This window comes from Papio anubis, chromosome 12 (assembly GCF_008728515.1).
Source record: "Papio anubis isolate 15944 chromosome 12, Panubis1.0, whole genome shotgun sequence".
NCBI lineage: Eukaryota > Metazoa > Chordata > Mammalia > Primates > Cercopithecidae > Papio > Papio anubis.
The window spans coordinates 110,258,834-110,286,231 of record NC_044987.1 but is presented as its reverse complement, the minus strand read 5'-3'; the positions used below and the strand labels follow the sequence as shown (position 1 = coordinate 110,286,231).

Sequence of the window (27,398 nt, the reverse complement as noted above, 5' to 3'; positions counted from 1 at the left end):
TACTATTGGCCAATGCTATTATTTGACTCTATATTGCCAAAGGGATCATCGGAGAGAAGGTCATAGGAATTTTCATTCTTCTTTAATAGCAGACATTAAAGATGTCCCCTATTTTAAGAACTTATGTGAGGTCAGCCAAAACTAATTATTTGAGGTTGTACAAATGACTCAAAATTCTTGGAGAAACCATGGGTTTGGAGAGGAATCGTCATATATATTTCAGAAATGGAGAAAAAAATAAGATAGAAATAACATCTTGTATTTTTTTTTAAAGATTTCTGACTTTCATTTTTTTTTCTCAGGCCTGCCCCTACCATGCCCTATCCTACTTCTCTCATATATTTCAGTCATCTGGAGTTCTGGGAGTAAGGAATCCATTATCAATGACCTATCCCATGAACATTTTCTTTGGGAACCTGTGTAAGACTATATAGACATGAATATTTGATGACCTGACACCTCACAGTTCAAACCTAGATTGGGGTTTTGTAAATATGAACTCAAGGCTGTAAGAGCCTCCCATGGTCTAATGTTTCAAGAGTAAAGAAGAATAGGCAAACACCCATGTTGGAATCATCTGTTGCAGAAAAGAGCACAAAGATAATTTTATTAATTTAGAACGAATTTTGAGAACTTTACATAGACAGAAATGTTCTATCTCCTTTTTTTTTCTAATTTTGAGGAATGTCTTCCACTAGTGGTCTCTAAAAATGTAGAAATATCACAGGGAGTGCAAATTACATTGTCTCTTTACCTGCCACAATCTGGCAGCACTCATCATGTAGCAAATGCCCAAATAATAGACTACAGATTATAGTGACCTCACCCTAGGTTAACATTATTTCTAAGTAAGGTACTAATATATCTGAATTGAAAAGTAAGGCAGCTATTGACTCAGATTTGGCATTTTAATTTGGCATTGTTTCCGAGTAGGATATTCTGAGAATGTCTATAGCACTTAGTGTCTGCTTTATATAAACTACCAGTTAATTATATATTTATGATGCAAGTAGTTTTCCAAATGTGGTAGAAGTCTGAGTCTTTTTATCCCCATAGGTAAAATCTGACTCTGACTCTCTGTGTCTCTCAGTGCTTGTTTAGTGCTGATCAGAGGGTAAGTTCTTGATAAAAGCTGTTGACTTGGCTCTCACAGTTTATGCAGACATTGGAGAGACAATTTGGTTATCTCAAACATCACAGGATTTGAGTAAGAAGACCTCGTTATGAAACAAGGCTCTCGTAATTACTAGTTATGACTGTTGATAAGTTACCTTTTCTTGTTTACAAGTTATTTGACCTCTTTGAATTACTTGTAAAATAGAGATAGGGATGTTTTCTTGATCATGGAACATCAGATGAAGTTATTTGATGAAATACTTTGTCATCTGGAAATTATAAATACAATGAAATGTTGATTATTATTTGAAATTTGGGCACCTCATTGTGGCATTTTCTATGGTCATTTTTTTCTTTTCTTGCATAAAGGCTAAAAGTAGGTAGACATGCAAACAATAGTCTAGAGTGGGAATCAGGAAGAGTTAAGGCAGAGACATGTCCATGTATAAGCTATGTTGTTTTTACAAAAACAGATGGGTGTTGGCCATTTAGAGCTTCCCTCATGGGGTGTGATAACTCTAAGAACATGCCACAATGTCAGCCCTGTAGAAAGATAAATGGAATAGGTTCTGTATTGTCCCTAGTTGTTATTTTTTTAATCGTCCTTAAAACAGTGATGCAAAAGGGACTCCACCAAAAGCATAGATGTGGAAAAAAAAAAAAGATAGTTTAGGAATGTCGTGAAGTAGTCATATATCTTTACCATCAGGTGCAGTCTCCCTGGTTGCTGATGGAGAAAATGAAAAACAACAACAACAACAACAAAAAAAACATACTAAAACGCCTATCCAAGGAACAGGTTAGTAGGAAATCACATTCTGAAGCACTCATTCTGCCTTTCTTCAATGTAAGAAAGTTGCTCAAAAGAAGAATCATAACAACACAAGCTGCTACAGTGGCTACATTCTCTACATTCAGTGTAAGAGAGAAGGGGCTATGGTCACTCCATGCAAACGCCAGATAGAGATGTGGTGGGTATGTGCAGAGTACCTCAAGAAATGAAAGTCAGCGTGTCTCTTGGAAGCTATAAACACTAATGTTTAAAAAAGGAAACAGAAAATAGAAGAAATCATTTAAGGAGAGCTGTCATTTTCTATTGGTGAAGATTCCTGATCTTGGGGAGGTTCTGGAAAGTTTGTCTCTGTTTCTTCTTCTTCCTCTTCTTGGATTGGAATAATTTCAATGTCTTCTTCATTCTTTGGTTGGGAAGATGTTTCAGTTAGCCCAACCACTTCTTCTTTTATTTCAATGACTTGTTCTTTTTTTTCTTCAGCTGACAGGAGAACTACGCTCTAAAACACAAAATTAAACAAACTATTCTTTACTTTTACCATTGACACTTTTGTCAACAATCTCTACAAACATTTATCAAATAGCTCCTGGTTTTTATGCTACTTATTATTATATGCCTTTAAATGCCAGGATTTATTTTGCAGGTGCTTAAATCCTTATCAAATCACTTATTAAAACTCAAGTCTGAGTAAATCTTCAAGGGCAGCAGACATTTACCATAGTGCCTGGAATGACCACGTGGTATTGGGAAAAGAACGTTGCAGGAATAGAGGAGTTTAGATTGTTGTTCTGATTTGCCTTTCGTGAATATAACTCTGGGAGAAGAATTTTCCCTCTTTGATACTATTTTTCTTTAAATGCAAAATGAAGTAATTAGTGATGATTTCTAAATTCTATTAATCTAACAGTCTGGTTCTGAAGCAGTTAGTAATATATCTATTATTGGTCTCTTTTTATTTCCATTTGTGGAGCCCTTTAACCTATTGTCTTGGAAGAGGAATTAGGTGAAAAGTAGGGAAGAGGGGAATACTGAAAAATGAAACCAAAGAACTAGTGACTTTAGTCAGCCTTTAACCTTCAACCATCTTGCTTTTACACGCTGAATATGGAATCACAAAATCAGGATGGAAGCCTGAAGTCAAGCAGCAGGGAAGGTTAAGAAGAAGATGCACAGAGGCGGAGCACGGTGGCTCATGCCTGCAATCCCAGCACTTTGGGAGGCTGAAGCAGGAGGATCACCTGAGGTCGGGAGTTCAAGACCGGCCTGGCCAACATGGTGAACCCCCCGTCTCTACAAAAATACAAAAATTATGCTGGCATGATGGTGGGTTCCTGTAATCCCAGCTACTTGAGAGGGTGAGGCAGGAGAATCGCCTGAACCCACGAGGTGGAGGTTGCAGTGAGCCGAGCTCGCACCATTGCACTCCAGCCTGGGTGACAAAGTGAGACTCTGTCTCAAAAAAAAAAAAAAAAGAAGAAGAAGACGACGATGCACAGAATGTACAACTGTGGGCTCTAACTACAGACTTATTTCAAATTTCAAGACATCGTTCCTTACTATTGATATTATTCGCTTTCTAGAAACATGCCACGACCTTTTTTTTTTTTTTTTTTTTTTTTTTTTAATCAAGCTCCTAGTTTCAACGACTCATCAGATTACATTCTCCATAAATGATCCTTTGTGGATGTGGATTTTCTAGAGGGAGGTTGTGGCCAGAGGGGCTACTACTTACAGATTTGGGTCTGGAGCATGTTCTTCTCCATTCATTCTCAACGATGCCAGCTATTACAAGTTCCTGGAAGAAGGCAAAGATCAGCATCACTGACAAAATGCCCTGAAAAACAACAGAAGAATGAAGGTGAAAATGTAATAATGACACAAAGAACATTGTTGATGTTCAATAAGTTATTGTTGACTATAATTGAATGATTAAGAGGTCAATTCTTTAGACAAGTAATGACTAGCTGTGAGAACTGCTAGTACAGGAGACAGCGTCTTTATAACCCTAACCCTAAACACATCTTTCAGCATCTTTCAGCACACAACAGATGGTTAATGTGTATTGCTGATAGAAAGTAAGGTATGAATAATCAGTTGAAGAATCAATTCTATATAGGAAAGAATAAGTAATGAGTCTCAAATTAAATTGCATTCAGTCTTAGTTGGTATGGCATCATGCCGAGGAGACCTCTTCATCCTTGGGATATGCATTTTTAAAAAAATCTCTTTCAAACTCTATGTTTAAAAGTCCTTGGGCAAAGGATATTCATAACATCTTAGGTATTTCTTCTGTGCTCATCTTAGTCAATATAATGATAAATATTAATGCCACTAATGATGTTAACAATAATTAATGTTAAAGCCAATGCTTATGTAGCACTTCTAGGTACCAAACACTGTTCTAAATGTTTTGTATATATTAACTTACTTACTACTCAGAACAACCCTATTAGATAAATAGTGTTACCATCCCCATTTTACAGTTGAAGAAGTTGAGGCAGAGTGTGGTTAAAATTCTTGCCCACAGCTACATAGACAATAACTAGCAAACTCAGGTGGTCTGGATGAATCCAGAATTCATGATCTTAATAAACCAGTCATCCTTCCGCCCTGGAGAGCAGTCCAGTTTCACACTTACCAGGAACAGAGATTGTATGCTGTAACAGTATTGAGTAGATGGAGAGTTTTTCTCAGAGGGATTAGCTGGTTCACAGTTGTATATGTTAATATATGGTGTGTGAACTCTAATAAAATTCAGACTCTCCATTTTTAAAAAATGGGAAATTTTAATATTAAGTATGTCCATGATTGAAAGAATCATTCCAGAAATGGCAGCAAAGAGGCTCAATGAATTCATTATCATTTTTCCTTTGACCTGAAATGGAGACACAGATTATTAACTGGGTTTGATTTCCCTTTGGAAAACATAGTCTGGGAGGGAATTCCAAATGCTACTCCCCTGACTCACAAAGCAACTACAACTAAATATACTGAAGTTCTCTCGGTTGTTTTTAACGTCCTTGTCTCTATAAAATAAAATCATGTCTCTATCCTGTTGTTTTCTCAGTCTTCCCTATCTCATTCACCACCCATCTGTTTTACAAAGCAAAATTTCTAAGAGTAACCCTTGATTCTATATCTTGTATCCTTGCACTTCCTTCACTGCCACTGCCACCATCCTAATAGGCATTCAATAAATATTTGTTGAATAGGTGAAGATAAATATTATCCAGTTTATTATATGCCTTCATAAATAGGTAGAGGGAAGAGAGAGAAGACGGTTCTTGTATCACACTTTAGTGGGATGGTATTGTGAAGTCTAGGTTGGGAAGGTTCAACTAGAACCCTCTAGATCTGTACTATCAAATAAATGGAAATTAAAAGAGCAGAAGCAACAACAGTAACAACACCTATCCCTGCTGCCATGGGCTGCGATCAGCCCCAGTTAGCTATCTTCCAAAATACAATTAGGGCTGATGTCTCCGGGTAGCATAGGTGCGAGAACATCAGTGTGAACGTTCTACCTTGCAAAGATGATAAAAGGTTGAAACAGGAAAATATAAGTAACAAGTACCATAATGATATGGGATTATTGATTATTATTTTATGCTGCACATATTTCATTCCTGGCTCTACGACCTACACATGGCAAGTCAGTAGGTCTGGCTGTATCTGGAGAATAATTTGATGTCGTAAAACGTTTTTCCCCCAAAACTGAGTTTTTCAGGCCACTTTAAGAGAGGAACCATCTCAATCCACCCATTCCCTTGTTGATTATGAAAGTGACTCAGTTTAGTAAGAGACAGTGTTGGGGGTGGAAGTTTTTGGGAGCAAACTTGCTGGTAAACTTTTTTCATCCATGCAGCATCAGCATCTCTGCAGGCCAGTTTCCTCTGGATGTGGATGAGTCGCTAGGGGTTTTATGGGCAAGACCGCAGTGTAGCACCGTATAGCCTCTGAAGCACCATCCCACACTCTACTGCCTTTCATCTCCATTGTGACGTCACATGGTAGCAAGGACTGTTACCCTTCCTTTCTAGGTGAAAACTCAGAGGTACATAGAGGTAAACTGACTTGTTCAATGTTATGGCCAAAAAATAGCTTAGCTAGAATTTGAATCAATCATGACATTGATCAGATAATTTTCCTAAAGGGTGATCTGGGAGAAATGATAGGACTTTCAGAAAGGTCTATTATTTTCACACAGCATTTAACATTCATAAGACTGTAGGTATGGTTTTCATGGATCTGCTTTTAGTTCTGTTCCCATGAACCTACTTCAGATAGACCTCACTTCTAAGTTTTTCATGAATAAAATCACAAGAACATTGTGGAGGGTCTTTGCTTTTTAGGGCTGAGAGGCTGTGATACCTTGGCTTTTTAAGGGCCTCAGTTTTTAACCGAAAAAATAGGTACTTCTCTGACACGTGGGAAAGAAGGACATATGGTTACTTGCCAAACACTTCCTGGAGTTTTTCTCCGTTGCTGCCAGGAGTGATCCGGAAATAATATACTGTAAAAAAGAGAGGTGGGGGAGGTGGAGAGGGGTGGGCAAGGCAGGAGGAAGAGGAGAGAGGAAGATCACTTTTTAACATTGATAACTGGTCAGAAAGAAGCCTACACTTTCAGCAACTTCACACAACCATCCACCCATTTTTATCACTTTTATTCATTTTTCGGCCGTCATAGTTCTCCTTTATTCAGGCTCAGTGACACTAAATTCATGCCTTTTACTCAATCATCTGGGGATCTGTGACTAGGAATATAATAAGACCAAAGAGACAGAATTCCTATTTCCTCATCAATTAATACTCATACCATGAATTTAAAAGTTTTATTTTTAGTTTTTCTTTGTTTTTAACTTGTGGAACTGCCCTTTGGGGGTTCACAGTGACATAAATGACTCTGATGACCTCTGAAGAGTGAATTGATGCAGAAAGAAATACTTGACCTGAACAGCACAGGCACTCCATTAAAACACTGGCTGTTACAGGAAGTGATGATGACTATTTTTCATCTTCCTTTTCTCACGTTCAGGCTGTAGAATGGAGGAAATTCTTGTTCTAACCCATCTCTACTTGTTTGGAAAATTTTAATCCTGGACTTATAGTGGCAACTATGAAAAGTGTCATGGGGAAATAAACATCACTGTCCTATGTGCCACACCCAGACAGGGTTACAGATTTGGAAAACATGTACATAAAACAGCCAAAAGAGTGCTGCTCTGTTGATAAGCAAAATAAGACTGATTTGTGATGGGACAAATTTCACCAGGTACCATAGCAACTAAATAGAATTGTAAGCAAGAAGGAGTAGATGGGAAGAAGTGGATGCTCCTGCTCCCTCTTGCTTTCTAAAACATCTTGCTATCTAGTCTAAAAGTCTAGGGCCACCCTCCCCACCAGAACTGACTTTGGAGTGTTCTTGCTTTGGACAGTCCCTGTGAGATCCATGCAGGGCCCCCTTCTCTGAATTCACATGAAACCGGAACACTGACTCTCAACCATGGGATTTATACTCAATTTGGTCAACCTGTCTTCTTAATTAGTTTAACCCAATAATATTTCCCTCAACACAGAAATAGTCTGGCATATCCCTGTGGAGCCTTTTAACATTTTTGTCTGCCTCATTTCCCAAATGGCTGCTATTCTTTTACTCACCATAATGCCTCCCCACAGAGGGTACCACACAGTCACACAGATGGGTGCATAGATCCCTGCTGGGATCATCAGAAGACCCCCCAGGGCAATGTGGAAGAGCCCATTCATAATCTGGACAGCCTGGGGAGAGAACAGAGGCAGCAATGGATGAGCCGAAATCATCACTGCTAGCAGGCAAAGACGAGGTTGGAAGCCCTGACTCCTGACTTGGAGCTGTGAGGAATGCCTAAAGGAAGCAGTGGAGGTGCCAAGAATGTTGTCTTTTTCTTGTTCAAATCTGTTTCCTCAACCACACGGGGTATTTCCAGGGAGCAGGTATGCCTGGGATTCTGGCAATGGACTGGAATGGGGGACCCCTGAATATACAAACCCCAAAACCAAAAGGTGACATAAGATCACCCAGAGGTTATCTAGGCGGTGACTTATCTGATGCACCTGATTTGGCCCGCTGTATTAGACATAAAGAACACATCAGGTTGGATCCCAATTCTTCAAGTTGGATTGAATTCTGTATGTGGCCTACAGCATCAGCTTCTGTCAGCCAGAAAATCCCTATGACTTGGGATGGAAGGCAACGGACTTACCCCCAAAGCCTTAGATTCCCTCATGAAGAAGCTTTGCGTGGGACCCACCAGTGAAGACATCCTCCTGAGGAGTGGTTTTGGACCAGGTTGCATAGCAATAGGGCCTTTCATTGGCTCTGCTGGGAAAGTCCCATTTACTGAATTTCTGGGTGTTGTCATTTTGCTCTCAAAACTCCTAAAAATAAAACAAATAACAAAGTGAGGAGAGCAAGAACAAGATTTTTGGCAATCTTACCTTGTGTCATGCATCTGAATGCTTCTCTCAGCATTTCCTCCATGAGTGTCATTGAGGGTAGACATGGCCTCTTCCGAGTGACCTTGGATCTGAGGCAAAGCCTACTGCTGAGTTCTGAGAAAGGAGATGGAGGGGTTGTTTAGGAAGAGCATGTGGGCCCAGGAGTCCCTGCCAGCGATCTTGGCAACTGGGTTTGGGGCATACTTTATCTTTGTAGAGAACACCTTGCAAATATGACTGCATGTCCTCTTTGTTTCTTATTCCTGGATGCTTTTGTTGTGCTTTAATATTGAAAAATGTATTTTCAATGGACTTGTCCTTGTCCTTTTGCTTATCTGCCTTTGTGCATTATGATGGGCCAGAGGCAACATTGCAGAGTACGGTGAGGACTATCTGTAGAAGCAGGAGGGGTCGATTCCAGGCCTCCTTCTGTCTCTAACTGCCACCTTGTGCAAGTCACATCAAGAAGGCTCACTAGGTCGGGCATGGTGGCTCGCGCCTGTAATCCCAGCACTTTGGGAGGCCAAGGCAGACAGATCACCTGAGGTCAGGAGTTTGAGACCAACCTGGCTAACATGGCAAAACCCCGTCTCTACTACAAATACAAAAATTAGCCAGGTGTGTTGGTGTGCACCTGTAATCCCAGCTACTCAGGAGGCTAAGGCAGGTGTATTGCTTGAACCCAGGAGGCAGAGGATGCAGTTAGCTGAGATCATGCCACTGCATTACAGCCGGGACAACAGAGTGAGACTCCATCTCAAATAAAAAAAAAGGCCGGGCGTGGTGGCTCAAGCCTGTAATCCCAGCACTTTGGGAGGCCGAGACGGGCGGATCACGAGGTCAGGAGATCGAGACCATCCTGGCTAATACGGTGAAACCCTGTCTCTACTAAAAAATACAAAAAAACTAGCCGGGCGAGGTGGCGGGCGCCAGTAGTCCCAGCTACTCGGGAGGCTGAGGCAGGAGAATGGCGTGAACCCGGGAGGCGTAGCTTGCAGTGAGCTGAGATCCGACCACTGCACTCCAGCCTGGGCAACAGAGCGAGACTCCGTCTCAAAAAAAAAAAAAAAAAAAGGCTCTATAGGGCTTTCTAATGCGGTATGTATGACTGTGGCCTCCCAAGTCGGATTGCCTGGTTTCAGTAGTGATCCTCTATTTGTTCTGATATGTTGGGCAAGTTCTTTAAATTCTCTGGGCCTCAGGTTCAACTGTAAAATGGAAATAATAATAATTCTTATCTCATGGGCTGCTATAACACTTAACTGGGCTCATGGTCTGTGCATGGCTAGTGTCTTTTGGTTCAGGTGTAGCTCAAATGTCAGCTCCTAGAGGAGCCTACCTTGAACCCTCAACCTATAACACGTACTCCTATTTGCTGTCTTTTACAAAATCCTATCTTATTTGCTTTACGGCATTGATCACTGTAGGAAATTACCTTGTTTATTTATTTGCTTATTATCTATCTCTTCCCCCACAGAATGGAAGTTCCATCAAAGTTGAGATTTTGTTCTCTCTTGTTCAGTATCTAAAATAATTCTTGGATTTAGTTACTTCTTAATAAATATTATTGAAGAAATAAATGTATGCAAAGAATCCATGTTGGAATAAATAGTTATTTTTGTTGCTATTCTTGTTCTTCTTTGTACTTTACTGAGCATTAGTTTCTATTTTATCCTTCTGTAAAGTGAGAACAGTACCCCTCTCTGAGATGTAAGACATAAATAAGTTAACGTATATAATTTGTGCCTAGGACAAACGGAGAGCGTAGTAAATGCTATTTATCAGTTTTCATGATTTATTCATTTCCGAAGTGAGAAGGCAATTAATAAGGCCCTTTCCCGCTCAGATATTTTAAGATTCTCTTCAGTCTTCATCTTGGGTTTCCTTAGTATTCAGTTGTTTATGTTAAGTGCTTATGTGGACTCAATTGGGTCTTTCCTGGAATCTGAAAATCCCTCTTTTGAGGACACATCGTTGCTCTTGTCTTTACTGATTGTAAGTCACGTAAGATGTATTGGAAATCAAGACTGTCTATTCAGGTCACATATCTTACTGAAGCCAGTGCCACATCCCAGCCATTAGACCATAGGCTGAAGTATATCTTACTGAAGTCAATCAGAGCTGAGTAGCTGCAGATGTGATGTAAAACAGGCAGCTGACTACTGTCACTCACATTTATACCTACTTTAGAGCTAGAAGCAAATTTGACTCATGGCATCTCATCTGAGTCTTATAGACTCAGTCTTATAGAATAGGCAAGGAGTGAATCATCACCTGTGTTTTATAGAAGAGGAAACAAGGGCACGGAGAAGTTAGGTTACTTGTTCCAAGTTACAAAATTAGTAAATACTTATTTGTTTGTTTGTTTTCATGACAGGGCCTCTCTCTGTCGCCCAGGCTGCAGTGCAGTGGCATGATCACAGCTCACTGCAGCCTCTATCTCCTGGGCTCAAGGGATCCTTCTGCCTCAGCCTCTGGAGTAGCTGGGACCACAGGCAACCACCACCATACTCAGCTAATTTTTATATTTTTTTAGAGATGGGGTCTTTCCATGTTGCCCAGGCTGGTCTTGAACTCCTGGACTCAAGCAATCTGCCCGCCTCCACCTTCCAAAGTGCTAGGATTACAACTGTGAGCCACCACGCCCAGCCAGTAAAGATTTAAAATGAAGACTTGGATCTCTCAAATGAGGCATCCAGGCTGCTTTGTCTTCTGTGAGAAATAGGAATTCAGCCTTTCCTTTATGAACCCCTCTTTTCTCCTTCCAGTATATGCACTATTTGAATGACTATAAAATGATTGAAAATTATTATCTGTCTGGCGCATGGGCTAGAGGGAAGAGAAGAAACTTTGGTTGTTTCTCACTTGATTTTGCCCCTGCCCTAGATAGCCAGATGCCACACGATCCTGGGGATCTGCTTTGACCTCTAACAAAAAGGAATATTTCAATATAGCCCACTAAAGGGTTTGCATACTGGTCACTAGGTAGGATTTCTAGAGCTAGTCCAAACCTCAGAAACCATTCTGTTCATTTCACAAATGAGGAAACTGCAGTCTGGGTATAGAATGTGCCTTGGTAAAGACCTCACAGTTAGCATCAGAGCCAAGCTAGAAGGCAGTCACCATGGCTCTGACGTTGATGCTTTTTCTGCTGTACCATAGGCTAGTCCAGATAATTATAGTTGTTTACTGAGCGCCTACTGTATACTAGGGATATTGTATATGGTATTGCCAACTCACTCAATACCTTCATAAGTAGGCATTTTGACTACTTTCTGCAGATTGAGGAAATGGAGGTTCAGACCTCTGAAGATCATATGGCAAGTATAGAATGAGCTGGGAGTCACTACACTCCGCCCTAGGGGGTAACTTTAGTGAAGATTACTTAAAGTGCAAAGGTCATCAATTGTTTGAACTGAAGGAGATGATTGGACTACCATTGTTTTAATTTCATTTTATTAATCAACTGCTTGATTAAAGCTGTGTCTGTATTATTGGTGAGATAAACCTTTTCTGTAAGCCAATTCTACTTGGGCTGTGCCTGTTGTAACTAATGGCAATAATGACCACGAGGGCTGTGTGTGTGTGTGTTTGTGTGTGTGTGTGTGTGTGATATTTTATTTCTCTGTTAAAATGGTATCTCACGATGGCAACTATATTTCTACAAGCCTTAAACAAATATTTGTATAAAATAGTTTATAAACAAACACATGAGGTCTTTCTCTGTTTTTTGTCTTTTATGGAAACTGTCTCTCTGTCATATATATATGAGATGAGATATATATATTGAGAGATATATATCTCATATATATGAGATGATATATGTATCTGTCATATATGTGAGATGAGATATATATATATCTCATATATATGAGAGGTAAATATATTAATTGATTTATGGCATTGTGGGCTGACTCTGTAATGAAAAACTTTCGTTCCATGAGAATTCATAAATACATAAAACTAGCCCACATACTCCTATGGAGATTGTAGATTCTCGCAGTTTTGCCTTATCATTAAAATAAATTGTTCACAATGACTTAGTGCCCAATGCACAGCTATGCTCAAAGACTAGTTGGTAGATTAGTAGGGATTATGGACCACATTAGCCAAAATAGGATAACAATAAAATTTTACATTTGCTGGTGTCCAAATCAGCATGAATGTTAAAATCAAGACTCAGGTGATCAGTCAGTACCCCATTTAATTACTCACACTAACTCCTGCAAATATTTTTTTATTTTTATTTTATTTTATTTATTTATGTATTTATTTTTGAGATGGAGTCTCGCTCTGTTGCCCAGGCTGGAGTGCAGTGATGCGATCTGGCCTCACTGCAACCTCCGCCTCCTGGGTTCATGCCATCCTCCTGCCTCAGCCTCCCGAGTGGCTGGGACTACAGATGCCCACCACCACACCCGGCTAATGTTTTGTATTTTTAATAGAGATGGAGTTTCACCGTGTGAGCCAGGATGGTCTTGATCTCCTGACCTCGTGATCTGCCCACCTTGGCTTCCCAAAGTGCTGAGATTACAAGCGTGAGCCACTGCGCCAGGCCTGTTTTTTTATTTTTAAAGGCACCCCTGTTTTCATGTCCATCCACTGAAGAAGATCTCACAGCCTTTATGAGTTTTGGTTTGAATAGACTTTTAAGTCCACTCGTACCATCATATACTGAGAAATTTAAAACTGCCTCACTTTTTTTTTTTTTTTGAGACAGAGTCTAGCTCTGTTGCCCAGACTGGAGTGCAGTGAGGCGATCTTGGCTCACTGCAAGCTCCGCCTCCCAGGTTCACATCATTCTCCTGCCTCAGCCTCCCAAGTAGCTAGGACTACAGGCGGCCACCACCACGCTCGACTCATTTTTTGTATTTTTAGTAGAGACAGGGTTTCATCATGTTAGCCAGGATGGTCTCTATCTCCTGACCTCGGGATCCACCCGCCTCAGCCTCCCAAAGTGCTGGGATTACAGGCGTGAGCCACCACACCCGGCCTAAAACTACCTCACTTTTGTTACCTCACCTTCATTCTTTTCCACTCAAAATTGCTTTGCATTTTTATTCCTTCTGGCCTCCTGTGCACTTATCTCCAAGGAAGAATGCTCTTGCTTCCCTTCCCTCAGTGCTTTTCAGCCCATCTCAGTCCAACCAAGCTGTTAGCCCTTCCAAGAAATTATTTCTGCTTTGTACCTTCACTCTCCCAATTTCTGGCAATATGTAGCAGACAGTTAATCTCAGCTCTCTTGCTTGCTCCTCTTGTGGTCTCTGTAAGTTTAGGGTAATAGTTGCCTTCCCCATTTCAAAGTATCATTTTGAGAAAATGAGATAATTTGCATTTGCTAAGGTGCTAAATACTCCTTTAATGACTAAAATGTACTGCGGTGCCCCTGAATCCCAAAGCCTTCTTCTTTTAATCTAGCAATGTTCTTGGCCACTGCCCAGGCTCCCTTTTTCTTCACCGCAGCTTCTTCAAAGCTTTGCTACCCACTCTCTTCCCCTACCTCCTCTCCACCCACTCACTTCTCAATGCTTCGCAACCAGTTTCCCCTGGTCACTGAAACTGAAACTTATCTTTGAGGACTGTGCTGTAAAGTCAGTGGTCTTTCCTCAGGCCTCATGTCTCAGATTGTTTTATTTGTTTCTCCTGCCACCAAGGTTTAGATAGTTGGGACCACATTTCACTTTAGCTCCATCATCTCTCAGTCCATCTTCATCTTGGCTATTGGTCAGTCAGTGGCCAAGTCATACCATTTCTACCTATGCAACACATTTTGCATGTGGGTCTGTTTTCTATATCCAGAGTAACCTGTGAGTTTCTCATTTCCATTCATGCTTTTCTGCCTTCAGTCTTTCTCTTTTCCAATCCATTGTCCACAGGCCACTACATCAAGCTCCCAGTCACTGCTTTGCGTGATGCTCTTCCTGAGCCTGAACTCCTTTGCTGGCCTGTCATTACCTGCTGGCGAAACCCTTCATCTGACCCCTCCAGGCCTTTGGAATTCAGCCGTATATGACTTCCCAAGCTCATAGCCCACTCTCGCCACCAGAGCCACCGGTCTACACATGTCCTCCACCTTCTTTCTTGAACCTTCTCAACTTTGAAGTGTTCCTTCTCCCTCCCTCTTTGCTTTCAATCAAACTCTGCATTAGATATGCTCATCACCTGAGGGCGTTCCTGCTCTCCTTGCCTGTTTGCAAGGAATTCTTCAGAGCTCCCAGCTCTTTGCTTTCCTTACTAGACACCAACTACTTTCTTCGGAGAATCCTGTGTCCTACTAGACTTGCAGAGGGAACCTGTTTTCTATGTCCTATGAGTTCAGTAATGTTAAGCTGAACATCAAACTCAGCTACTTCCTCAGGGAAGCTTTACAAATGCTCACAATGGCCAGGCACAGTGGCTTATGCCTGTAATCCCAGCACTTTGGGAAGCTGAGGCAGTCGAATACCCTGAGGTCGGGAGCTAGAGACCAGCCTGACCAACATGGAGAAACCTTGTCTCCACTAAAACACAAACAAACAAACAAAACGCACACACACAAATGCTCACAATGCTGGATTAAACATTTCTTTCCACCAGATTCTCAGTGAGACTAAGCCATTTTATGGGAAACAGGGAGTCACTTATATACTGGATTCAGAAAACAGTAATAGCATGATTAAAATTAATCCTTGTTTTCCTTCATTAGAGCTACCTCCCACCTGCAGTGGCCCTCTCGCTCTTGGTTTTCCATGTGATAGATTTGAGGCAGGATTTCGTGCTCAACTTGATGTCCACAAATCCCCTCCAGAAAATGTTAGCCTGTAAAGCCACCTGTACTTCTAGGTATATTTACATTTAATGTAGACAAAAGCATTTAAAGGAAGAGGAATGGAGTTTTTTTTCATTATGGCTATGACTGTTTATTTTCTCATTTGGTATTGGGAAGTCCTAAGGGATGCAGGATTTTAGTTCTAATTTTCACAATACAGTGGGTATTACCATTGACCCCATTTTATAGATGAGGAAGTTGAGCCTTTAGAGGTTTAGCAATTTGCCCAAGGTTATATGGCTTGTAAGTGGTAGAGCTCCAGTTTGAACCCAATGGTTTAGAAACCATGATTTAATCTCTATGCTGCAATCTACTACTTTTGTGGAATGATTTCACAGTTGACTGCGTAGGGTAATTGTTGAGAGGGAGAGTGGTTAGAGGAGTGAGTGGGCAGCAAGCCTTGTTATCATCACCCCTCCTTAAGTAATAGAACTTTTAGGAAGTCTGACTAGGGAAACTCTAGAATTAAGACCAAGAACCTCCAGTTTTCAAAACCATTCTATACCTTATCCATCACCTCCTTTAAGTCATGTAAAGAAAACAAATTGATGCCTTACCTGAGTCTCCAAGGCCTCAAATCTCAAGGGCTGATTTGGATGCTGGCTGCAGAGTTCAGTGGGTGCAGCTCGTTTCTCAAGCACACTGGGAGGGTGAGTGAGGTAGTCCAGGCCTGAGGATGAAATCGCTGATAGATACCAGGTGACAGGAAATCAGTAGCTTCCGCTACCTTGGGCTTCGCTCCAATTACTTTGGTTTAACACTTACCATAGCTGAAGGAGGTGCAGAAAAAGTTTCTGCCTTACCAGGTTTCACTTCTTGAAAAAGACCCCAGGGGACTGCCTGGCATGCTCATGTGACCTTAATTAGAAGAACTTCTGCAGCCCCCACCCTATAAGCAGGTGTGGATGGCGGGTCCCTAAGGACAAGAAAGAGTCTAGAAGTTGGCCAAAGACGGACTGTTAGCACTGGATTTCACCTTCTTGCTTCACTTTTAGGGCTGAGTAGGTGGGGAGGAGGCATCCATGCAGAGATTCAAGAATCACTGAGGCTGTACACTTGGGAGCACTATACTTAGGGGTCCTCAAATATTGTCCTCATTTGCTCACACTTAGGTTTCTAATGAACCATGTATATATCTTGTGTCAGATTTAGCAGAAATGGCCTAAAAGTATACTTCAGTGCCGTAGTACATGTACCCAGCCACTCAAAGCAAGAATTAGCCTCCATATTTGGAGATGTAAATTGAAATAGCACTTTCACCTCTGAACCCACCTTTTTCTTCCATCTGTCAAGTTCCCTTGTGTCCCCTCTCTTTTTAGTCTAGTCTGGAGCCGCAGGGTCATCAAGCCCAGTGCTAGATCAAGTAGGGAAATGGAAGAAGGTGGTGGTGTCAGGAGAGTCTAAATATTTGGGATGTGAATCAGAGTTTTGCCCAAAGATATTGTCCTCTCTCTCCCCCTACAGTATTCAACTTTTATGTTCATATGTGGGATTTTAAATTACATTTTTATTTTCTTGTTCATTGCTTCATTTTATTAGAGATACAGAGCTATAGTTAGGTAATTCTTTGTTCGTTTAATCTAAAAGGATGAAATATGGTAGGCAGCTCTGTTGCCTAATTCGAGGTTCATTCCTGTCTCTTTCATCTCTTCTCTCTTTCTCTTTCTGCCTCTCTTTTTAAATCTAAAATAGTTTGGAACCATAGGATTAGATCCACTGGGAAGAAGTAGTTCTGGGAAGGCTGATTGTGGTGTGATATTTAAAAAGATGCCACTTTAAAAAAAAAATCATTGGAGCGGTTCATTAGGGGAACTGGCTACCATTTGAATAGAGAATTTACTTCTTCAAGAATACTCAAAAAGCCATGCAGTCACCTCTCAGAAATGCTGTAGAGTGAAGGAGAGTGGGAACAGAAGATCCATCATCCATTTAACATTCTAATTGAGGGTCTATGCATATCTGCTGAAATGCTTGAGTGGTTGGTGATGGGAGGACAGTTACCTAGGGTCTGAGTTGTGGATGATTTGAGGTTTGAGTCCTGGATGGGTGGGGTGATTAGAGGCATGTGCCTTCATTTTAGTTGGCATGGGAACAGGGTCAGGACTTGGCAAATGTATGGCAGCCAAGGGACTTGAGTTATGGCTGCACAACCTGGTCTTTTGCCTCCTTTTCTCTGTTTGAGCCCTGTATTTCCCCAGTCAGTCTCAGGTTGTTTGCTACTTTGTGGCCAGCAAGATAACTTAGGTGGCTCTATGTATGATTCTTCCCAAATAAACTTGAACTTGAAGTTGTATGAATACATAAACATTTACTTGTCTTTGCTGATTTGAATGATCAACATTTTAGTGCCTGAGTGTGTTGAAATTCTCACTACAATCTGGATTTGTCAGTAGCACCTTGTTTGGTGTATCACCATCACTCTTCTCCCAAGGCGTGAGAATATTTTATTAGGTTGATAACATATGTAAAATATTTCTCTTTGAATTAAGCCTATTTTCATTATCTAGTAACCTTGCTTCCAAAAGACAATCTTAAAGTCTACATAAAAGTGTGCCAACTTTTATTCAGTTCGTATTTTCCTGACGTGAATTTCCTTTTTACTCTCTGCACGTCCTAGCACTCCAATTTTTTTCATCATTGCCCTCTGTGTGAAAACTGTATGCTACATCATAATTATTTGTGTCCTTGCCTTAATCAGCCATTGTCTCCTTGTCCCTTGAAAGCAGGGTCAGTTTTTGGGATTGCCGTGTCCCTGGCAATCCTGAGAAAGAATAGTTCTGTTTGGCTGTTTCTTTCACCCAGGCGATTGTCCCCAGGCTCTCCAACATTAAGGAGTAACATTATGCCATGTTCCCAACTGCTCTGCAAGGCCCTGGCACCCAGAATTATCTGCTGTTGGAGGGTTTTGGCGTCAGAGAATTGGTAAAGGAGACATAGGGCTCGTCAGAGGTGAGGCTAAAGATCTAATTGCAAATAGGACTTGGTTACAGGTCAGAAAATCCCATTGCTGCACTTGTAAATAATTCATACTAAGGAAAATGTAAATTGAAGTACTTAAGAACTTTATAGTTTACAGGGTCTTCTTTCTATTTTAAGGGACTGCTTTACATTTGGAACAGCTAGGAAGGTATTATTAATTAAATAATTACTTTTATGTCAAGAATTGTCCACATATAAACCTTACCCCACATATAATATTGATTCTGTTTTATAATTGTGGAAACTAAAGTTCAGGAAATGGAGGAAGCCATTCCCAAGTTGCAAAGCTGGTAAATGGTAAAATAAGTGATGTTTAGAGCAAGAAAATCTCAATGATAAATTTTAAAAGCTACCATTTACTAAGTGATTTTTAAGTTCCAGGCACTGATAAACTCACTTTCCACGTTTCATTGAAGGTTCACAGTAAACCCATTAGGTAGGTATTATGATTATTGAATTCTAGTATAAAAATTTTAAGCCCACAAAGATTAATTTGTTCAAGTGACACAGCTTTAAATGGCAAAACATTTATTATTATTCGTTTTAAGATATAAAAATGTCTGATGTACTCCCGTGTGCAGATTACTGGATCACTCCCTTTGCTTTTGTGATGTGGGAATATAGCTGAAGAAAAAAATGCAATTATATGACCTCATAGTTATTGAAAAGAGTTTTTTTTCTCTTATGTACCAATAAATATGCTATCATTGGAGACTGATATGTAACAGTAACATTTTTCTGCAGGTGTTGACTACAAAAATATCATTATGTAATAAACAATTTAATGAAAACAAAATGTTTTGCTTTCTCAATTGTATTTCTCAAAAAATTAAATAATATATATGAAAAATTACTTGTAACAGTGGGACAAAAAACCATGTACCCACAGCCATGATTAGAGATACAAGAGTGTCGCTGATACGTTTGAAGGCTCTCGTGTTATCCTTCCCCAAGTCACCCTCTTTATCAGAGCTCATCATTATGCTGAATTTGGTGTTTATCACTCTCTTCCTTTTCATTATATTTTGTCTTTCCACATATGTTTATATTTCACACGACATATTGCTTAGTTTTTGTGTTTTGTAATCATTATTTAGGTAGAATTAATAAGATGTTCTTTTGTGACTTGCTTTTTTTGCTCAACATTAAATGTGTAAAATTCATCTTTGTTGATTTGCTTCGAGTAATTTATTTTTAGCAATATGTGGTCCTCCAGGAGGGAATGTGGTACAATTGATCTGTTCTCTGTCCGTGGACATTTGAGGTATTGCAGACAATCCTGCTCTGGAAACATTTGTACATGTCATGTGTTGCACACATATAAGAGTTTCTCTTGTATATATTAACTAACAGTGGAATTGTTGGGTGATAAAGCATGTGTATCTTTACCTTTACTAGGGAATTAGTTTTTAAAGTGGTTGTCTTCATTTACACTCATACCATCGTGGTAGGAGAGTTCCTTTCATTCCACAATTACTTAAGAAATTGAATGCTTTTCATATATTAACTTTTGTTTTCTTCTCCTGTGAAATGGCTGTGCATGGCGTTGGACTAAGTTCTCATCAAGTTGTATTTTTCTGTTAATGTATAGGAGGATTTTACATATTCTATATCTCATTAATTTTGTTGGTTATTTCTGTTGCTAAAAGGCTTTGATTTGTAGCTGCTCTTGTCACACTTGTGTAACATTCTTAATAACGACTAAGTGGGTTGTATCAGTTCCTATTGGTACTATTCATGTTCTGGGATCTGTTTAAGAAATTCTTTTTTTTTTTTTTTTTTTTTCTTTTGTACTAATAGCTTTATTGAAATACAATCCACATTCCATACAATTCACATAAAGTATACAATTCATGGTTTTAAGTATACTCACAAAGTTCTGCCATTATCACCACTATCTAATTCCAGAACATTGTCATCACTCCAAAAACAAGCCTTATACAGTCAATCCTCGACTTACGATAGGGTTACATCCTCAACCTACTATAAGTTGAAAATTTCATAAGTTGAAAATGCGTTTAATATACCTAACCTACTGAACTTCATAGCTTAGCCTAGCCAACCTTAAACATATTCAGAACACTTACATAGGCCTACAGTTGGGCAAAATTATCTAATACCATGCCTATTTTATAATAAAGCATTGAATATTGCATGCAATTTATTGAACACTGTACTGAAAGTAAAAAACAGAGTGGTTGTATTGGTGCTCGAAGAATGGTGTCTATTGAATGTGAATCTCTATTACACTATTGTGAAGTTGAAAAATAATAAGCCAAACCATCATAAGTTGGAAACTATCTGTACTAATTACCATCCACCCCCCATACCCATTACCTTCGAGCCACTGGCAACTACTAATCTATTTATACATTTATATATTTGCCAATTATGGATATTTCATATGAATGGCATCAAACAATGTATGATCTTTTGTGACTGGCTTCTTTCATTTAGCATGTTTTCTTTTTTTTTTTTTAAATTTATTTATTATTATTATACTTTAAGTTGTAGGGTACATGTGCATAACGTGCAGGTTTGTTACATATGTATACTTGTGCCATGTTGGTCTGCTGCACCCATCAACTCGTCATTTACATCAGGTATAACTCCCAATGCAATCCCTCCCCCCTCCCCCCTCCCCATGATAGGCCCCGGTGTGTGATGTTCCCCTTCCTGAGTCCAAGTGATCTCGTTGTTCAGTTCCCACCTATGAGTGAGAACATGCGGTGTTTGGTTTTCTGTTCTTGTGATAGTTTGCTAAGAATGATGGTTTCCAGCTGCATCCATGTCCCTACAAAGGACGCAAACTCATCCTTTTTAATGGCTGCATAGTATTCCATGGTGTATATGTGCCACATTTTCTTAATCCAATCTGTCACTGATGGACATTTGGGTTGATTCCAAGTCTTTGCTATTGTGAATAGTGCTGCAATAAACATACGTGTGCATGTGTCTTTATAGCAGCATAATTTATAATCCTTTGGGTATATACCCAGTAATGGGATGGCTGGGTCATATGGTACATCTAGTTCTAGATCCTTGAGGAATCGCCATACTGTTTTCCATAATGGTTGAACTAGTTTACAATCCCACCAACAGTGTAAAAGTGTTCCTATTTCTCCACATCCTCTCCAGCACCTGTTGTTTCCTGACTTTTTAATGATCGCCATTCTAACTGGTGTGAGATGGTATCTCATTGTGGTTTTGATTTGCATTTCTCTGATGGCCAGTGATGATGAGCATTTTTTCATGTGTTTGTTGGCTGTATGAATGTCTTCTTTTGAGAAATGTCTATTCATATCCTTTGCCCACTTTTTGATGGGGTTGTTTGTTTTTTTCTTGTAAATTTGTTTGAGTTCTTTGTAGGTTCTGGATATTAGCCCTTTGTCAGATGAGTAGATTGCAAAAATTTTCTCCCATTCTGTAGGTTGCCTGTTCACTCTGATGGTAGTTTCTTTTGCTGTGCAGAAGCTCTTTAGTTTAATGAGATCCCATTTGTCAATTTTGGCTTTTGCTGCCGTTGCTTTTGGTGTTTTAGACATGAAGTCTTTGCCCATGCCTATGTCCTGAATGGTACTACCTAGGTTTTCCTCTAGGATTTTTATGGTATTAGGTCTAACATTTAAGTCTCTAATCCATCTTGAATTAATTTTCGTATAAGGAGTAAGGAAAGGATCCAGTTTCAGCTTTCTACTTATGGCTAGCCAATTTTCCCAGCACCATTTATTAAATAGGGAATCCTTTCCCCATTTCTTGTTTCTCTCAGGTTTGTCAAAGATCAGATGGCTGTAGATGTGTGGTATTATTTCTGAGGACTCTGTTCTGTTCCATTGGTCTATATCTCTGTTTTGGTACCAGTACCATGCTGTTTTTGTTACTGTAGCCTTGTAGTATAGTTTGAAGTCAGGTAGCGTGATGCCTCCAGCTTTGTTCTTTTGACTTAGGATTGTCTTGGAGATGCGGGCTCTTTTTTGGTTCCATATGAACTTTAAAGCAGTTTTTTCCAATTCTGTGAAGAAACTCATTGGTAGCTTGATGGGGATGGCATTGAATCTATAAATTACCTTGGGCAGTATGGCCATTTTCACGATATTGATTCTTCCTATCCATGAGCATGGTATGTTCTTCCATTTGTTTGTGTCCTCTTTTATTTCACTGAGCAGTGGTTTGTAGTTCTCCTTGAAGAGGTCCTTTACATCCCTTGTAAGTTGGATTCCTAGGTATTTTATTCTCTTTGAAGCAATTGTGAATGGAAGTTCATTCCTGATTTGGCTCTGTGTTTGTCTGTTATTGGTGTATAAGAATGCTTGTGATTTTTGCACATTAATTTTGTATCCTGAGACTTTGCTGAAGTTGCTTATCAGCTTAAGGAGATTTTGGGCTGAGACAATGGGGTTTTCTAAATATACAATCATGTCATCTGCAAACAGGGACAATTTGACTTCTTCTTTTCCTAACTGAATACCCCTGATTTCTTTCTCTTGCCTAATTGCCCTAGCCAGAACTTCCAACACTATGTTGAATAGGAGTGGTGAGAGAGGGCATCCCTGTCTTGTGCCAGTTTTCAAAGGGAATTTTTCCAGTTTTTGCCCATTCAGTATGATATTGGCTGTGGGTTTGTCATAAATAGCTCTTATTATTTTGAGGTACGTTCCATCAATACCGAATTTATTGAGCGTTTTTAGCATGAAGGGCTGTTGAATTTTGTCAAAAGCCTTTTCTGCATCTATTGAGATAACCATGTGGTTCTTGTCTTTGGTTCTGTTTATATGCTGGATTATGTTTATTGATTTGCGAATGTTGAACCAGCCTTGCATCCCAGGGATGAAGCCCACTTGATCATGGTGGATAAGCTTTTTGATGTGTTGTTGAATCCGGTTTGCCAGTATTTTATTGAGGATTTTTGCATCGATGTTCATCAGGGATATTGGTCTAAAATTCTCTTTTTTTGTTGTATCTCTGCCAGGCTTTGGTATCAGGATGATGTTGGCCTCATAAAATGAGTTAGGGAGGATTCCCTCTTTTTCTATTGATTGGAATAGTTTCAGAAGGAATGGTACCAACTCCTCCTTATACCTCTGGTAGAATTCAGCTGTGAATCCATCTGGTCCTGGACTTTTTTTGGTTGGTAGGCTATTAATTATTGCCTCAATTTCAGAGCCTACTATTGGTCTATTCAGGGATTCAACTTCTTCCTGGTTTAGTCTTGGAAGAGTGTAAGTGTCCAGGAAATTATCCATTTCTTCTAGATTTTCCAGTTTATTTGCGTAGAGGTGTTTATAGTATTCTCTGATGGTAGTTTGTATTTCTGTGGGGTCGGTGGTGATATCCCCTTTATCATTTTTAATTGCGTCGATTTGATTCTTCTCTCTTTTCTTCTTTATTAGTCTTGCTAGTGGTCTGTCAATTTTGTTGATCTTTTCAAAAAACCAACTCCTGGATTCATTGATTTTTTGGAGGGTTTTTTGTGTCTCTATCTCCTTCAGTTCTGCTCTGATCTTAGTTATTTCTTGCCTTCTGCTAGCTTTGGAATGTGTTTGCTCTTGCTTCTCTAGTTCTTTTAATTGCGATGTTAGAGTGTCAATTTTTGATCTTTCCTGCTTTCTCTTGTGGGCATTTAGTGCTATAAATTTCCGTCTACACACTGCTTTAAATGTGTCCCAGAGATTCTGGTATGTTGTATCTTTGTTCTCATTGGTTTCAAAGAACATCTTTATTTCTGCCTTCATTTCGTTATGTACCCAGTAGTCATTCAGGAGCAGGTTGTTCAGTTTCCATGTAGTGGAGCGGTTTTGATTGAGTTTCTTAGTCCTGAGTTCTAGTTTGATTGCACTGTGGTCTGAGAGACAGTTTGTTATAATTTCTGTTCTTGTACATTTGCTGAGGAGTGCTTTACTTCCAATTATATGGTCAATTTTGGAGTAAGTACGATGTGGTGCTGAGAAGAATGTATATTCTGTTGATTTGGGGTGGAGAGTTCTATAGATGTCTATTAGGTCTGCTTGCTGCAGAGATGAGTTCAATTCCTGGATATCCTTGTTAACTTTCTGTCTTGTTGATCTGTCTAATGTTGACAGTGGAGTGTTGAAGTCTCCCATTATTATTGTATGGGAGTCTAAGTCTCTTTGTAAGTCTCTAAGGACTTGCTTTATGAATCTGGGTGCTCCTATATTGGGTGCATATATATTTAGGATAGTTAGCTCTTCCTGTTGAATTGATCCCTTTACCATTATGTAATGGCCTTCTTTGTCTCTTTTGATTTTTGATGGTTTAAAGTCTGTTTTATCAGAGACTAGTATTGCAACCCCTGCTTTTTTTTGTTCTCCATTTGCTTGGTAAATCTTCCTCCATCCCTTTATTTTGAGCCTATGTATGTCTCTGCGTGTGAGATGGGTCTCCTGAATACAGCAGACTGATGGGTCTTGACTCTTTATCCAGTTTGCCAGTCTGTGTCTTTTAATTGGAGCATTTAGTCCATTTACATTTAAGGTTAAGATTGTTATGTGTGAACTTGATCCTGCCATTATGATATTAACTGGTTATTTTGCTCGTTAGTTGATGCAGTTTCTTCCTAGCCTCGATGGTCTTTACATTTTGGCATGTTTTTGCAATGGCTGGTACTGGTTGTTCCTTTCCATGTCTAGTGCTTCCTTCAGGGTCTCTTGTAAGACAGGCCTAGTGGTGACAAAATCTCTAAGCATTTGCTTATCTGTAAAGGATTTTATTTCTCCTTCACTTATGAAACTTAGTTTGGCTGGATATGAAATTCTGGGTTTAAAATTCTTTTCTTTAAGAATGTTGAATATTGGCCCCCACTCTCTTCTGGCTTGTAGAGTTTCTGCCGAGAGATCTGCTGTGAGTCTGATGGGCTTCCCTTTGTGGGTAACCCGACCTTTCTCTCTGGCTGCCCTTAAGATTTTTTCCTTCATTTCAACTTTGGTGAATCTGGCAATTATGTGTCTTGGAGTTGCTCTTCTCGAGGAGTATCTTTGTGGCGTTCTCTGTATTTCCTGGATTTGAATGTTGGCCTGCCCTACTAGGTTGGGGAAGTTCTCCTGGATGATATCCTGAAGAGTGTTTTCCAACTTGGTTCCATTTTCCCCCTCACTTTCAGGCACCCCAATCAGACGTAGATTTGGTCTTTTTACATAATCCCATACTTCTTGCAGGCTTTGTTCATTTCTTTTTCTTCTTTTTTCTTTTGGTTTCTCTTCTCGCTTCATTTCATTCATTTGATCCTCAATCGCTGATACTCTTTCTTCCAGTTGATCGAGTCGGTTACTGAAGCTTGTGCATTTGTCACGTATTTCTCGTGTCATGGTTTTCATCTCTTTCATTTCGTTTATGACCTTCTCTGCATTAATTACTCTAGCCGTCAATTCTTCCACTTTTTTTTCAAGATTTTTAGTTTCTTTGCGCTGGGTACGTAATTCCTCCTTTAGCTCTGAGAAATTTGATGGACTGAAGCCTTCTTCTCTCATCTCGTCAAAGTCATTCTCCGTCCAGCTTTGATCCGTTGCTGGCGATGAGCTGCGCTCCTTTGCCGGGGGAGATGCGCTCTTGTTTTTTGAATTTCCAGCTTTTCTGCCCTGCTTTTTCCCCATCTTTGTGGTTTTATCTGCCTCTGGTCTTTGATGATGGTGATGTACTGATGGGGTTTTGGTGTAGGTGTCCTTCCTGTTTGATAGTTTTCCTTCTAACAGTCAGGACCCTCAGCTGTAGGTCTGTTGGAGATTGCTTGAGGTCCACTCCAGACCCTGTTTGCCTGGGTATCAGCAGCAGAGGCTGCAGAAGATAGAATATTTCTGAACAGCGAGTGTACCTGTCTGATTCTTGCTTTGGAAGCTTCCTCTCAGGGGTGTACTCCACCCTGTGAGGTGTGGGGTGTCAGACTGCCCTTAGTGGGGGATGTCTCCCAGTTAGGCTACTCAGGGGTCAGGGACCCACTTGAGCAGGCAGTCTGTCCGTTCTCAGATCTCAACCTCCGTGTTGGGAGATCCACTGCTCTCTTCAAAGCTGTCACACAGAGTCGTTTGCGTCTGCAGAGGTTTCTGCTGCTGTTTTGTTGTTGTTGTTGTTGTTGTTGTGTAGCTGTGCCCTGTCCCCAGAGGTGGAGTCTATAGAGACAGGCAGGTTTCCTTGAGCTGCTGTGAGCTCCACCCAGTTGGAGCTTCCCAGCAGCTTTGTTTACCTACTTAAGCCTCAGCAATGGCGGGCGCCCCTCCCCCAGCCTCGCTGCTGCCTTGCCGGTAGATCACAGACTGCTGTGCTAGCAATGAGGGAGGCTCCGTGGGCGTGGGACCCTCCCGGCCAGGTGTGGGATATGATCTCCTGGTGTGCCTGTTTGCTTAAAGCGCAATATTGGGGTGGGAGTTACCCGATTTTCCAGGTGTTGTGTGTCTCAGTTCCCCTGGCTAGGAAAAGGGATTCCCTTCCCCCTTGCGCTTCCCAGGTGAGGCGATGCCTCGCCCTGCTTCAGCTCTCGCTGGTCGGGCTGCAGCAGCTGACCAGCACCGATCGTCCGGCACTCCCCAGGGACACAAACGCAGTATCTCAGTTGAAAATGCAGAAATCACCGGTCTTCTGTGTCGCTGGCGCTGGGAGTTGGAGACTGGAGCTGTTCCTATTCGGCCATCTTGCTCCGCCCAAGATATATATTTTTTAAACTATGCTACTCTTCAAGTTTATTTAGGAAACCTCATATGCATAGAGAATGCAAAGTTAAACTGCAGCCACACTGGAATTTCCATAATTGCCCAAGAAATTGAGTTTAATGCAGCGGCCCACATAGAACATATTACACAAAGAACAGACAAGATAATTGCGGCAATGACTGGGAAGAAAGAATATGCCCATGTGGTACAAAGTGCAGGGGTGATGATCCGAATTACAAAATTGTGCTATAGATCAAAATAGAGGTAATACCCAAACAAACAGACATTATTATTTTCAGTGTGAGCACTATTTGGCTCCAAGGTAGAAACAGAAAACATGCCACTCAGAGACAGATTATCTGTAACTTGTTAAGAAGACTAAGATGCCTTCATTGACTCCTTCCCTGAAATAATAGAAAAGAACATCGTTTATGTGCCGATTAAATATTTATTTTATTTATTTATTTAAAATAAATGAATTCAAAGACTATAGATAGTCCATTTTTATTTTTATGTATTTATTTTATTTATTGTGAGATGGAGTTTTGTTCTTATAGGCCAGGCTG

General features: G+C 40.2%; 1 protein-coding gene and 1 long non-coding RNA gene across 5 annotated transcripts in view; one reads left to right on the top strand and one right to left on the bottom strand.

The window, feature by feature from the left end:
- Window positions 1-27,398, top strand: part of LOC108581898 — a 69,722-nt gene that overhangs the window by 37,739 nt on the left and 4,585 nt on the right. The gene's annotated exons all lie outside the window — the stretch shown is intronic.
- MS4A1 (membrane spanning 4-domains A1) lies at window positions 568-15,896 on the bottom strand. 4 transcript variants are annotated; one of them, XM_021925691.2, is made up of 7 exons: window positions 15,754-15,886; window positions 8,202-8,328; window positions 7,570-7,689; window positions 6,366-6,422; window positions 4,548-4,784; window positions 3,642-3,743; window positions 568-2,408 (listed from the first exon to the last, which is right to left on the bottom strand). In XM_021925691.2, exons 2-7 carry the CDS (start codon window positions 8,310-8,312, stop codon window positions 2,190-2,192), a joined length of 846 nt encoding a protein of 281 aa, XP_021781383.2. In that variant the 5' UTR covers window positions 8,313-8,328; window positions 15,754-15,886; the 3' UTR covers window positions 568-2,189. The 4 variants fall into 4 exon arrangements, with proteins under 4 accessions (XP_021781383.2, XP_003909813.2, XP_021781382.2 ...); XM_003909764.5 differs by having other exon boundaries at window positions 572-2,408; window positions 8,154-8,328; window positions 15,754-15,891; XM_021925690.2 differs by having other exon boundaries at window positions 572-2,408; window positions 8,154-8,502; window positions 15,754-15,881.

What these genes read in the sequence shown, in the direction of transcription:
- MS4A1 (XM_003909764.5), bottom strand. Translation starts at nt 8,312, where the DNA reads ATGACAACACCCAGAAATTCAGTAAATGGGACTTTCCCAGCAGAGCCA. An exon ending in CTCTGTGGGGAGGCATTATG is followed by an intron (nt 6,423 to 7,569) that starts GTGAGTAAAAGA and finishes TCTTTTTTACAG; the next exon opens with TATATTATTTCCGGATCACT. An exon ending in GCATACAATCTCTGTTCCTG is followed by an intron (nt 3,744 to 4,547) that starts GTAAGTGTGAAA and finishes GTTGTTTTTCAG; the next exon opens with GGCATTTTGTCAGTGATGCT.